We start from the raw sequence: 14,217 nt of genomic DNA, 5'->3' as shown, positions 1-14,217 counted from the left end.
TGCAGTGGCGTTGCGTGGGTTGTCAGCACCCGGGGCAAGGCAAGTAATTTGCGCCCCCTAACCCGGGGCAAGGCAAGTAATTTGCACCCCCTGCTGCACTGTCCCTCCCCCAGATAGTCCCTAGCTCTCTCTCCGCACCGCACCGCACGCCTGGCACCCTCCCCTCCACAGTGGCCGGCGACCCGGCGGCTCGGATTGGATTCGCACAGCCAGCACTGCAGTGAGAGAGAGTGAGTGAGCCAGGTAGGGGCAGAGAGCTGCGAGTGCGAGCGCCCCCCCCCAAGATGTTGCACCCGGTGCAGCCGGCCCCCCCTGCACCCCCCACGCTACGCCACTGAGTGAATGTTCTGGTTTTCAAACATTCTTTTAGAAGCCAAACTTCTTGCAGCCAATAAGAAGCTGTGCTTTGGTTTTCGAATGTTTTGGAAGTCCACCAGACATCCGGAACGGAGTCCGTTAGACTCCCAGGATATGACTGTAATAATAATAATAATAATAATAAATGAATATATACCCCCAATCATAAGAAATATCCGTGTGGCTTACAGCATTTGTACATAAAATGATACCATATTTAAAAAGTTAAAATCAGGACTCAGCTGTTATGCAAAGAATCTTAATTGCCTGCATAAGTCTTAAATGATCAAGGGGCTCATGCAATTCCCCTGTGAAGAAAGTTTACCATAGAATCATTGAGCTGGGTCATTTAGTCCAACCCCCTGTGATGCAGGAATCTCAACACATGGTCCCCCATCCAATTTGAAATCGTACCAGACCCTGCTTAGCTTTGCTGATGTTCCAGCAGTTTTATTGCCATGTTTGGGCCTCCTTAGTTCAAGGTAGGGCACTGAGTGGGGAGAAAGAGGTTTACAAAATTGCGCGTGGAACCCTTACTCAGTCTCGTAAGAAGCAATAATGGAACATCAAGCATTAAGTATGGCAAGAAGGGTTCGAAATAGCTCTAGATCCCGATGATATATAGCAGTGATCCTAATATTGCCGGAAATGCCAAACGAAACTCTAAAATTATTTAATGACTTTTCTGGTTATAATGCAACTAAATCAGAATGTCTCAGAATCAACACTACAGAAGAGGAATAAAGAACTGTTTGAACCACACAGGCCTACAATGGCGAAAGTAAGCGTACAATATACTTAATAAGGAGTATGACTGCATCTAAATCTTCAAACAATAAAATTGCCAAAAAACGATGAAACAGACTGAAAAATGATCCTAAAAATGGGCAAAATATCATGGCTGGGGGAAAGAGCAGCAACCTCTAGCTCTTGCAAAGAAAGGGAGCCAGTGTGGTGTAGTGGTTAAGAGCGGTAGTCTCGTAATCTGGGTAACCGGGTTCGCGTCTCTGCTCCTCCACATGCAGCTGCTGGGTGACACTTCTGTGAAGTCTCTCAGCCCCACTCACCTCACAGAGTCTTTGTTGTGGGGGAGGAAGGAAAAGGAGAATGTTAGCCGCTTTGAGACTCCTTAAAGGGAGTGAAAGGCGGGATATCAAATCCAAACTCTTCTTCTTCTTTTTCTTCTTCTTCTTCTTCTTCTTCTTCTTCTTCTTCTTCTTCTTCTTCTTCTTTTCACTCTTACTTTGCTTCCTTTGTAAATAGAAAGCTGTACCCAGCTTTATAGGGACGCGGGTGACGCTGTAGGTTAAAAGCCTCAGTGCCTAGGGTTTGCTGATCGAAAGGTCGGCGGTTCGAATCCCCGCGGCGGGGTGCGCTCCCGTTGTTCGGTCCCAGCGCCTGCCAACCTAGCAATTCGAAAGCACTCCCGGGTGCAAGTAGATAAATAGGGACCGCTTACTAGCGGGAAGGTAAACGGCATTTCCGTGTGCGGCTCTGGCTCGCCAGAGCAGCAATGTCACGCTGGCCACGTGACCCGGAAGTGTCTCCGGACAGCGCTGGCCCCCGGACTCTTGAGTGAGATGGGCGCACAACCCTAGAGTCTGTCAAGACTGGCCCGTACGGGCAGGGGTACCTTTACCTTTACCTTTACCCAGCTTTATAGAGGAATAATGGAGGTATGCAACCAACTTGTTCCCATCAGTCAAAGGATACTCTTGTGCAAAGGAATTCCCCCCTCCTCTCCCACCATGTGCCCCATGCCTTCTTAAATCTCTGCTCTGGAGGGCTAGTGGGGGGAACCTAAAACAGATTTAGGGGGCACATAGAAGGAGGAGATGGGCAAGTTCCATTTAACTCATAATCATCATCATAAGTTGTCTAAGTGGAAGTCCTTGCTCTGATGGAAGGAGTTATCTAGCACTACATTGGATACAAGCCAATGAAATTAGTTTTGTCAAGCAAAACCCACCTGTCAAAGTTGGCCAATGGTGTGAGGAGATCAGGATCTGGAACACTCTGGGCCAAAATGGTTCCTGACCTCTTTTTTAAGGTCTTCAAGCTGGGGGAGGAGGGGGAATCTGGGCTCTGCTTCAGGCATACAAATGTATTGAGCTATCATGTACAGTGGCGTAGCGTGGGCGGTGCAGGGGGGGCTGGCCACACCGGGCGCAACATCTGGGGGGGGGCGCACTCGCACTCGCAGCTCTCTGCCCCTACCTGGCTCGCTCACTCTCTCTCACTGCAGTGCTGGCTGTGCAAATCCGATCCGAGCCGCCGGGTCGCCGCCCACTGTGGAGGGGAGGGTGCCAGGCGTGCGGTGCGGTGCGGAGAGAGAGCGAGGTACTATCTGGGGGAGGGACAGAGCAGCGGGGGGGGGGGCACAAATTACTTGCCTTGCCCCGGGTTAGGGGGCGCAAATTACTTGCCTTGCCCCGGGTGCTGACAACCCATGCTATGCCACTGATCATGGATGAGTTGGGTGACCCTGTTTTTGATCTCCACAGGAAGACGGTTGGCGTTTTCTGTTGCGGACCCAGTGGAATCTCGAAAGCCCTCCACAAACTGAGCAACAGCAGCAACCCCTATGGGACGAGGTTTGAATACAACAAAGAGTCCTTCAGCTGAAAGCCCCCCGGGGCTTAATAGGGACTGTTTGGAAGGCCTGAGTGCAATTGAAAAGACTTCGAAAACAAGCGGCGGTGTTAGCCTGACGCCGCATACCAAAGAGTAGCCAAAGTCTTTCGTCTGTGCATTTGTGTGTGTGTGTAATTTATAACTATTTAAAACTCTAGAAAGGCAAAGAAACAAAACGAAATACGCTCTAGCACGAAAGCCAAAATACCTTAGGAGTTGGCCGTTCATCTTTACAGAGGGCCTGAATTAGCTGAAGGCGATTAGAGACGCATAGGGTGGCTTATATGGCTGGCTTTAAGATCAATCTGTGCATTATTTGAAGTTTCTCCACATCAGGGCAGCAGACCCTAGAAAGGGGCACGAGATTGATCAGGCTGAGGGGGGCGGGAAATGTATTGGAAACAAAATGCTGCTCTGCGCTGGCAAATAAATAAAGCGATTTTGAAACGGAAAGGCTTTGAGCAAAGTTGTTACAGGATTAATAGCAGAGGCAGTGGCGTAGCGTGGGGGTGCAGGGGGGGCCGGCTGCACCGGGCGCAACATCTGGGGGGGGGGCACGCTCGCACTCGCAGCTCTCTGCCCCTACCTGGCTCACTCACTCTCTCTCACTGCAGTGCTGGCTGTGCGAATCCGATCTGAGCCGCCGGGTCGCTGCCCACTGTGGAGAGGGGGGTGCCAGGCGTGCGGTGCAGTGTGGAGAGAGAGCGAGGGACTATCTGGGGGAGGGACAGTGCAGCGGGGGGCGCAAATTACTTGCCTTGCCCCGGGTTAGGGGGCACAAATTACTTGCCTTGCCCCGGGTGCTGACAACCCACGCTACGCCACTGAGCAGAGGGGAAAGTTTCTGCAAGGTCCATGGGGGATCCCCATCCTGCATATAGTTTGTAGGGAACAGATCACACCTGCTATATATGCAGACACTCGCTCCAATACTCTGTTTATTCTGCGCTCCACAAGACTGAATACCTCTGTACACAGTATGCTTTTCCATGTCTCCTGCGGTTTGAATGTTCACCTGTATCACAACAGATCCACTGATAAGGATCAATATCAATGGCTGAAACTGCCAAGGTGGGCACCTCGAGGGGTAGGAAGACCCTAGCAAAGGGATTTCCAGTGGGTCCCTCTGCGAGGGTTTTCATACATAATGCAAATTAAATCGCAATCGCAAAAATTGCAACCTAACAGTTAACACAGGAGCACGGTCCCCTCACCCAAGTTCTGTCTCTTAAACTGGCCCTGGCAGGGTCTTCCCCAAGACCTTGTTTCCATTGTGCTGTTCCAGGAAAAGTAATTGCAAGCCCTTATAAAACACGGAAACACCATAAAGAGACAGAAACTTAATGGTTTTGAGGAATGACACACATCATTTCAAATGCACAAAATAGTGTCACCCCCATCCTGTTTCAAAGTGTTCAGGGCCTGCAGAAAGGAGAAAACAAGCACCACCCCAATTGTGATGAGGTCATGGTAAAGGTAAAAAAGGTAAAGGACCCCTGAATGGTTAAGTCCAGTGAAAGGCGACTATGGGGTTGCGGCGTTCATCTCGCTTTCAGGCCAAGGCTTTTGTCCACAGACAGCTTTCCGGGTCATGTGGCCAGCATGACTAAACCGCTTCTGGCGCAACGGGACACTGTGATGGAAACCAGAGCGCACGGAAATGCAGTTTACCTTCCCGCTGCAGTGGTACCTATTTATCTACTTGCACTGGTGTGCTTTCAAACTGCTAGGTTGGCAGAAGCTGGGACAGAGCAATGGGAGCTCACTCCTTTGTCCGAATCTGAACTGCCAACCTTATGATCGGCAAGCCCAAGAGGCTCAGTGGTTTAGACCACAGCGCCACCCGCACCCCCTCGATGCGGTCATATAAGCTGTTTGCCCATAATGGTCTCTTTCCTACTGAACATGTGCAGCATTATTAAAGTTAGCCAGTCGGGTGCAGTGGTTTGAATAGAGAAGGACCTGGGAGACCAGGGCGCAAATCCCCACTTGGCCATGCAGCTCCCTGGGTGACCCTGGGCCTGTCGATGATTCTCAGGCTAACTTGCCTCACAGTGTTGTTGTGGGGATTCAGTGAGGAAGAGGTGAGCTATGTACCCCACTTTGAGCTCCTTGGAGATAAAAGTGGGATATAAGTTCAATAAATGAATGAATGCAGCAGTAGACTACATGGGGCACCCGGGAAGGCTGAAGTGATGAGATGATATATAGGAGAGAATAAAGGATGCTGGCAAACACCCCTCCCTTGGCTATTTCAAAAGTAAGGTATGCAAATAATAATAATAATAATAATAATAATAATAATAATAATAATAATAATAATGTGTTCCCACCTTTGAGAATTTCAGGGGGGAAATCTCTCTAATAATTTTTTGCATGCATTTTTTAACATATTGATAAATGCAAGCGTCTTTGCACAGAACTGCTTGTTCTGTGCACGCAATGACATTTAAAGCTTTGTAGATTCCACCAATATTGGGGGAAATGTAATTACATTCCAGTGTTCCTGTTGCAAAAAAACAACTTCCCACCTCTAGTTCTTAAATCTACACCTTTTGCTTGGTGATTTGTATTATTCCTGCTGGGTGGAGAAGCCCTGGAGCTGCAGGTAAATTGTGTCATAACACATTTATCAAATGACAGAAGAAGCCACAGAAGAATTCAGGAAGTCGGAAAGGTATGGGAGAATGTTAATATTGATCAATATACTGCTGAACGGGAAGAGAGGCCTCCTGATTTATCATCCGTGCTTGTGTAAGAAATGCAAGAGGGGGAGGATGTGATTTTTAACAGAGCAGCCAGTGCTTTGAGCAGATACCTACCACTAGTTGTCTGACCTCACTTTGGTTCTTCGAAGAGTTCTGCATCCCTGACTTTCCAGGAGAGGTACTTCGTCACACTGTACGCTGTTGAACTCTGGCATCCGCAGCCACAATATATACTGATGCAAATCAATGTGGATGGCTAAAACCTAGCTCAATTGGTTAGAGCGTGGTGTTGATAACTCCAAGGTTGCAGGTTCGATCACCATATTAGACAGCTTCATATTCCTGCATTGCAGGGGTTTGCACTAGAATGATCCCCAGGGTACTTTCCAACTCTATAATTCTATAAGTGGAGGTTGGAGGATAAGGTTCTCAGTTGCTGCTCACCAAGATGGCTATGTAGTACCTCCACTGTCAGAGACAGTATACCTTACTATATCAGTTGCTGGGAATTATGGGAAGAGGACTGTTGCATCAGGTTGGGCACTGTGAGAATCAATGACTTCCCTTCTTCTCTTTCCGTGGTTCATTTTGCATAACATAAATCCCTGCTTATTTTATATAAACTAAACCATTCAATAATTCCATTGTTACTTCCATCAAACTTATTTACACTGTTGAATTTATCTTAATGCTGCCAGCGTTTCCAAGTGTACACAGTTATCCCCCCCATATATTCAATAAACATTTTCCAATCTTCTTTAAACGAATGTTCTTCTTGTTCTCTTATTCTATAAGTTAGATCCGCAAGCTGTGCATATTCCAATAGTTTAAGTTGCCATTCTTCTTTGGTTGGGACCTCGCTTGTTTTCCACTTTGGGGCTAACTAAACATGGCCCTAAAGGATGCGGGTGGCTCTGTGGGTTAAACCACAGAGCCTAGGACTTGCCGATCAGAAGGTCGGCGGTTCGAATCCCCGCGACGGGATGAGCTCCCGTTGTTCAGTCCCAACTCCTGCCAACCTAGTAGTTCAAAAGCACATCAAAGTGCAAGTAGATAAATAGGTACCGCTCCGGCGGGAAGGTAAACAGCATTTCCATGCGCTACTCTGGTTCACCAGAAGCAGCTTAGTCATGCTGGCCACATGACCCGGAAGCTGTACGCCGGCTCCCTCGGCCAATAAAGCGAAATGAGCGCCGCAATCCCAGAGTCGGTCACGACTGCACCTAAGGGTCAGGGGTCCCTTTACCTTTACCTAAACATGGCCCTGATCCAGTAGACTCATCTTATGAACTTATGCTCATTGATCCCATCTCCTGGACCAAGCTTACCTGTGGGAGGTCCAAGGGCTGGACCAATACTGAGGATGGGAAGAACTCCATTCTGGAGAGCCAGTGAAAAGCCCATAAGCAGCGCCTGAGCACAACAGAACTTTGCCCTCCTGTCGTTCCCCAAAAATGGCATTCAGAAGCACACTGCCTCTGACAGAGGAGGTAAAACACAACCACCAGGGTTAGCAGCTACTGATAAGTCTTTGCCTGCACATCTAATCACGTTCAACAGGGACTGAATGAGCATCATGACGTGCCTCTGTGTTGCATCGACTGGTGCACACTTTGCTGGGCTGGGTGTGAGGTGAATATCTATCTGGGAAAGAACATGACTGATGCCAACACACTGTGCCTGCCTGCATTAAGCATCTGCATTTGGCTTTTGAATGTCACTGCCTTCTTAACTCCTTTGTCGCCAGTTATGTAAAGCAGTTCTCTGAGTGTAAACGGACCTGACGGTTTGATAAATAAATATTGGGCTATTTGTTTGCTGACCCCAGGTAAGGACAAGTTGGAAGGCGAGAAGTGGAGTTACATAAATGTCTGGTGTACGTTGGAGCACAAGGAGGAGAATGAGAGGCAGAGAGAGAGAGAGAGAGAGAGAGAGAGAGAGAGAGAGAGAGAGAGAGAGGAGCAGGCTGGCAGGCTGCTGCTGCATTGCTTCAGTCGCACGGGCCGCGCATTAAAATTCTGTCATTGCAAGGTCATTGCGCCAGTCTTCTGATCCTCGTCTGCCCTCCTCCCTTTGGGCACAGAACTTGGGCATGAAAATGAGAAGGCAAGCCTGCCTCTGCCGACAAATGGAGCGATGCATCTTCAATCTGTCGCAGGGCATCGCTGGCCCCAGATGTCCCTTTGGGGAAGATTGCATCATGATAATTCTGCTGTCCAATTTGTCATTCTCGCACACCCACCCCGTTGCAAGGAAGAGGGTTGTTTGAACTCTGAGCGATGCAGCCTTGATCTGGAGAGGGTGAATACCCCAGTCCTGGCATTAATAATCCTAGCGGTATGTTGCCTCTCGGCAGCCTCTTCCGGTGAGAATGTCCTGGTGTGCACTCACAATGAACACTGTGTGTGTGTGATTAGGGATGCTGTGCTGTGCTCTCCCGAAACTCCTGGGAAGAAGCCACTAGAGACAGAAGAAAATAGACACAATGGGGAGAAGCACAGAAGCCCTGAGATGATTTTATGGGATTGTTGCTGTGGGTTAAACCACTGAGCCTAGCACTTGCCGATCAGAAGGTCGGCGGTTCGGATCCCATGACAGGGTGAGCTCCCATTGCTCGGTCCCTGCTCCTGCCAACCTAGCAGTTCGAAAGCATGCCAAAAAAGGTGCAAGTAGATAAATAGGTACCACTCTTGCAGGAAGGTAAATGGCGTTTCCGTGTGCTGCTCTGGTTCACCTGAAGTGGCTTAGTCATGCTGGCCACGTGACCCGTCGGCTCCCTCGGCCAATAAAGCAGGATGAGCGCTGCAAATCCAGAGTCAGCCACGACTGGACCTAATGGTCAGGGATCCCTTTACCTTTACCTTTATAATGATCAGTTAGCCTATGTTGTGCATATGTCTATATGTGCATATGTGCAGAGATTGGTTGCCCATGGAACGTGTCCTGGGTGACAAACTGGAACGTGTCCAGAGGAGGGCAACCAAAATGGTCAAAGGCCTGGAAACGATGCCTTATGAGGGACGGCTAAGGGAGCTGGGCATGTTTAGCCTGGAGAAGAGGAGGTTAAGGGGTGATATGATAGCCATGTTCAAATATATAAAAGGATGTCACATAGAGGAGGGAGAAAGGTTGTTTTCTGCTGCTCCAGAGAAGCAGATACGGAGCAATGGATCCAAACTACAAGAAAGAAGATTCCACCTAAACATTAGGAAGAACTTCCTGACAGTAAGAGCTGTTCGACAGTGGAATTTGCTGCCAAGGAGTGTGGTGGAGTCTCCTTCTTTGGAGGTCTTTAAGCAGAGGCTTGACAACCATATGTCAGGAGTGCTCTGATGGTGTTTCCTGCTTGGCAGGGGGTTGGACTCGATGGCCCTTGTGGTCTCTTCCAACTCTATGATTCTATGATTCTATGAATTTTACATGTCCACTATGAGCATGACCCTCACATCACCTGCGTTACCCATTTCTTTATGACCATGTTAAAAAAAAACCCCAGGAGTTTGTGCAACTGTTCACATTGCAATTAAAACCTGCATGCCCTGCTACCTCTCTGTGCCTGCAGAAGCCACTGTTTTGGGAGGTTAAATGAGAGCATACTGGCTTACAACGTCACCCAGTTTTTCAAGCTGGAGGTGCTGCTTCTTGAAAGGTGACTGCCATTGCAGGTGTAGCAGCTGCCGAATGTTGTTTTGCTTGCACTGGGGTTTTGCAAGCAGGGGTGGTGGTGGTGTAGGAGGGGAGGATTCTTAGAGGCAGCAATTTGGAGGGAAGTAACTGTGGGCAGAGAAGAGGGTGCAATATCACAAGCCATTTGAAACCACTTACGATTGCAATTCTGTTGTCCTCGTGAAATTGTCAGTAGCCATCCAGAATTGTAACCGAACACCAGGATTTGTTTCCTGCGATATTACAGAATCCACTCTGCCGTTGCTTTCCTGTCATCACTCTCCAAAGCGTCATTTTTCCATAGAAAGTACTACAGCATTGTAATTTGGTCGAAGGACATGACTTCTTTAAACACACACACACACACAGAGCAGTTTAGAAGTGAAGTCACATTCTCCAGGAAAATTTACAGTACCATTGATTGCCTGAGAGTCTCTGCCTCACTGTTTTCTTGTAAATTTACCACCAGGCAATTAGAATGGGCAGGTCAATTTCTCCTGCACCCTCAAGAGAGAATATTTCTTACACACGCTTTAAAGACTTCTGAAACAAGGCTGATTTGAGGGCCATGTTTTCAGGAGGTAAAATGGTGGGGTGGATAAATTCTTTACCAGTTCAGAATTTGTAGCAAGTGGATGTTGTTGTTGTTGTTGCTGCTGCTGCTATTTTGCAAATCTGCGATGTGTAGAGCACCCCCCCCCCAACTATAAAAAGGTCCCAAATACCTAAAAAGCAGCTGCCCTTAATAACAATTTCTCTGGGATGTTCTGATCAGCAAATGGGTTTTCCTGGTAGTTTTGCCACCCTCAGAAGTGGACCAGGAGATGTCTTTCTCTGTGGCAGATCGTAAAAATGGAACCCCCTCCTCAAAGAGGTGCGTCCAACGTCTTCCTTGTATAGTTTTCCTGGTATATTGAAGATGCTTTCCTTTAGCTTGACATTTCACAGTTTAGCTGTTTTGTTTTGTGGGACTTGCTCTGTGTAAGAATTGGGTGTGTTTTATTATTATTATTATTATTATTATTATTATTATTATTATTATTATTAATTCATACCTCGCCTATCTGGATGGGTTTCCCCAGCCACTGTGGGTGGCTTCCAACAGGATATTAAAAACACAATAAAAGATCAAGCATTAAAAACTTCCCTAAACAGGGCTGCCTTCAGATGTCTTCTAAAAGTCAGATAGTTGTTTATTTCCTTGACATCTGGTGGGAGGGTGCCACTACCAAGAAGGCCCTCTGCCTGGTTCCCTGTAACCTCACTTCTCTCAGTGAGGGAACCACCAGAAGGCCCTCGGAGCTTGACCTCAGTATCCGAAGCCATTTAGGGCTTTAAAGATCAGCACCAACACTTTTTAATAATTGCAACTGTTTTGTCTGTTCTTGTAACTGTCTGTCTTGTTTTTGTAACCTACCCTGGCTCCTTACAGTGAAGGGAGAGGAAGAAATCTCAATGGTAAAATAAATACAAATAAACGATATACCTGGGAAGACTTGGGAAATGTTGGGAGCAAGTTAAACACACCAGTAGTGGCTGGTGGGGCAGAAAGGAGGGAGGCCAACAGTAGGTGGCACAAGAGCAGAGTCAACTCATTCCTATTTTCTCCCCATCCTCCTCTCTGTTGAGACTAAAGTGGAAGAACTTCACAGTTTGCCAATGTGGCTATAAGTACAAAGGGAAGGTTGGCTGAGGGCAGGCTGAGGTTGATGGGGAAGAACCGCATTTTCCCTTATGGACCAGCCGTCACTGCAACAAGGTCTGGGCTCACACTGTGCCCTGCACTGCATCTTCCCATCCAAGCCTGCCTGAGCATTAGCTTATTCATCTGAGGTTGTTATCAAGCAACCCTTACTTACGAGGTAAGCTGAGTGGCTGCAAGGGACAAGGGAATTTACATGGTTGTCCCTCTGTTAGCAGAACTCCCTATCTGGCAGGGTTTGAGAGGGGAGAGCTGGCAAGGTGCCCTCCATGAAGCCCCTCTCCTATATCACTGCACTTTTCTGGTGGTGGCGGCGGCAGCAGCAGCAAAAACACCAGCCATCATTGGGCAGCTGGCTCTGGGAGCCACCGATTTCCCACAATGCCTCAGAGTGATGTAACATTGGGGGCACTGTGCAGCATTGAAATGGGAGGTGCCAAGCCACCAATTGACCTGCAGTGATCAGAAAACTGAAAGAAACTGACTGAAAAGAAGATATGAGCATATATGTGGACCTGCCGGGTACTGGGACGTCTCCTTCCTAGAGACATACTTTGGTGTCTTCTTGGTACCTAATAAAAACCGGCGTGTCCGCTCAGACATTTGATGGTGTTTAATTCTTCCAACTCCCTCCTCCTTTTGTGGGATTTTATCTGCTCTGCTGTGTTTTGCAATTTTATGCAATTGGTTTTAATTACTGCCTTTGTAAAAACCGTAAGTTGTTTTGATATTGGGAGCTGCCTAGCAAGGTCGAATGCTTTCCCCCTTTTTTTTCTTGTAAAAATCTGAAAACGTTTTATCAGAAGCACCCTAGGACTTTATCCAGAAAATGCCGGTATTTCTCGAAGTCTCTTTTGCTCTGCTCCACGTTACACACTGCAGTCATTTATTTTCTTCCCTGCTCGTATCTCTTGGTTCAGAGATGCCTTTGGCACATTGATTTACACACACACACACACACACACACACACACACACACACCCCAGCTCACCCCATTGCCATTTCCCACTGAATGATTGGTTTAGCCTGTCAATACAATGGTTTCAGGTGCGGATTTCACTGTGCCTACCTATTAACAGTCTGTGAAGTCAAGGAAAACTTTCTGTGCGGCTCGGCCGCTGAGATTAAAAGGTTCTGCAGCCACCTGCTTTTATTCATATTGATTGCAGCAGTTGCCGGAAGTGGGCTTGGCAGAGAGCTCCAGCATTATGAAAATGGATCACCATAAAGAGAAGCTTTTGACAAAGTGCTCATGAAGCAATGAATATTCTCTCCCCCCCACCCTCCCCGGCTGTTAACGGTCAGGAAACTGTTTGTGGCTTTGCAGCAAACCTCGTCAAGCTCGCAATGCCACTGGAATGTTTAAATAGGAAAAGAATTTCAGAACTCTTGCAGACCCATTTGTTTGAGCCTCACTGTGATTTTGTCCAGGTGGCTAAGATAGGGTTGCCAAATGTCTAGATTTTCCTGGACGTTTTCCGGGATCTCAAGGACGGAATTAGTGTCCGGGGTGGGGTGGGGTGGGGGTGTCGGGAAATCAACAAAAAGTCTGGATTTTTAAGAAATTTCCCCCAAAATTTCTTTGGGTGAAATATGGCAACGCTAACTAAGAGAACTCAGAGACAGTTCTGTATTTCATGGCTGAACTTAAGTACATTTGTAGCTGTGATAGGGCAGCCATGTGATAGTAAGACCTGATCTCTTTCCTAAGCTTAAAATTAATCATGGGGCAGGGATGCTCAAGGGACGCGGGTGGCGCTGTGGGTTAAACCACAGAGTGTAGAACTTGCCGATCAGAAGGTCAGAGGTTCAAATCCCTGCGACTGGGTGAGCTCCCGTTGCTCGGTCCCTGCTCCTGCCAAACTAGCAGTTCAAAAGCACGTCAAAAGTGCAAGTAGATAGAAATAATAATAATTTATTATTTGTACCCCGCCCATCTGGCTGGGTTTCCCCAGCCACTCTGGGCGGCTTCCAACAAAGATGAAAAATACACTAAAATATCACATATTAAAAACTTCCCTGAACAGGGCTGCCTTCAGATGTCTTCTGAATGTCAGGTAGTTGTTTATCGCTTTGACATCTGGTAGGAGGGCGTTCCACAGGGTGGGCGCCACTACCGAGAAGGCCCTCTGCCTGGTTCCCTGTAACTTGGCCTCTCGCAGTGAGGGAACCGCCAGAAGGCCCTCGGAGCTGGACCTCAGTGTCCGGGCAGAACGATGGAGGTGGAGACGCTCCTTCAGATATACTGGACCAAGGCCATTTAGGGCTTTAAAGGTCAGCACCAACACTTTGAATTGTGCTCGGAAACGTACTGGGAGCCAATGTAGGTCTTTCAAGACCGGTGTTATGTGGTCTCGGCAGCCGCTCCCAGTCACCAGTCTAGCTGTCTAGATAAATAGGTACCGCTCCAGCGGGAAGGTAAACGGCATTTCCGTGCGCTGCTCTGGTTCACCAGAAGCGGCTTAGTCATGCTGGCCGCATGACCCGGAAGCTGTACGCCGGCTCCCTTGGCCAATAAAGCAAGATGAGTGCTGCAACCGCAGAGTCGCCCATGACTGGACCTAATGGTCAGGGGTCCCTTTACCTTTACGTCTTAGGGATGCTCAACGATTTCCTTTGGTCTGGATTTGTAAAGAAACCATCCTTATTGGTACTTCCTGGACTTTTGTATCTCTCTGAATATTCTGAAAACTTTTCTCTCTCACACAAAAGGAACGCAAACTTACATGCTATTGGTCGAAATGCATTTCTTGTTGTTTTTTAAAGATCAAAAATAAAGTGAATTTGTGTGCATTTATTTTTATTTTTTTTTAAAAAAAAACAACCACACAATTATGGGGAAATGGCATGGAGCAGACTTATCCATGGACACACAGAATATGGATACAGAGCACAAAGATACCATTCTTGTCATGTGTGGGCTTGGATCAGGAGGGCACGAGGAGGTAACTCATTTTCTTGCCCAAATTTTCCCCTGAGTTGCTAATAGCCATCTTGCTGAAGCAGAGGCAGCTAATGACATTGGCTATTAGCTGCTTGGAATGGGAGACATTTTGACTGGGGAGAGGTTATTGGGAAATGGGGTTCAATAGCCTATAGAGGTCCAATATTGTGTTGGCCACCATCAAACTTTGGAAAATGCATTGTTGG

The 14,217-nt window shown here is 47.6% G+C and overlaps 1 protein-coding gene across 6 annotated transcripts in view; it reads left to right on the top strand.

Moving 5' to 3' along the window:
• The window catches only part of NOX4 (NADPH oxidase 4), a 101,409-nt gene extending 97,965 nt beyond the window's left edge, over positions 1-3,444 (top strand). For all 6 annotated transcript variants that reach the window (XM_083436527.1, XM_083436528.1, XM_083436526.1 and 3 more), the window contains one exon: positions 2,862-3,444. In XM_083436527.1, coding sequence (XP_083292653.1) covers positions 2,862-2,982 — 121 coding nt within the window. In that variant the 3' untranslated portion in view covers positions 2,983-3,444. The remainder of the gene's footprint in view (positions 1-2,861) is intronic.
• Positions 3,445-14,217: the final 10,773 nt, after the last annotated feature.

The sequence above is a fragment of the Podarcis tiliguerta genome (assembly GCF_965153285.1).
Source record: "Podarcis tiliguerta genome assembly, chromosome: 4".
In the NCBI taxonomy this organism is placed as follows: Eukaryota; Metazoa; Chordata; class Lepidosauria; order Squamata; family Lacertidae; genus Podarcis; species Podarcis tiliguerta.
Note: the sequence above shows the minus strand (reverse complement) of the source record. Positions and strands in the feature narration are given on the sequence as shown.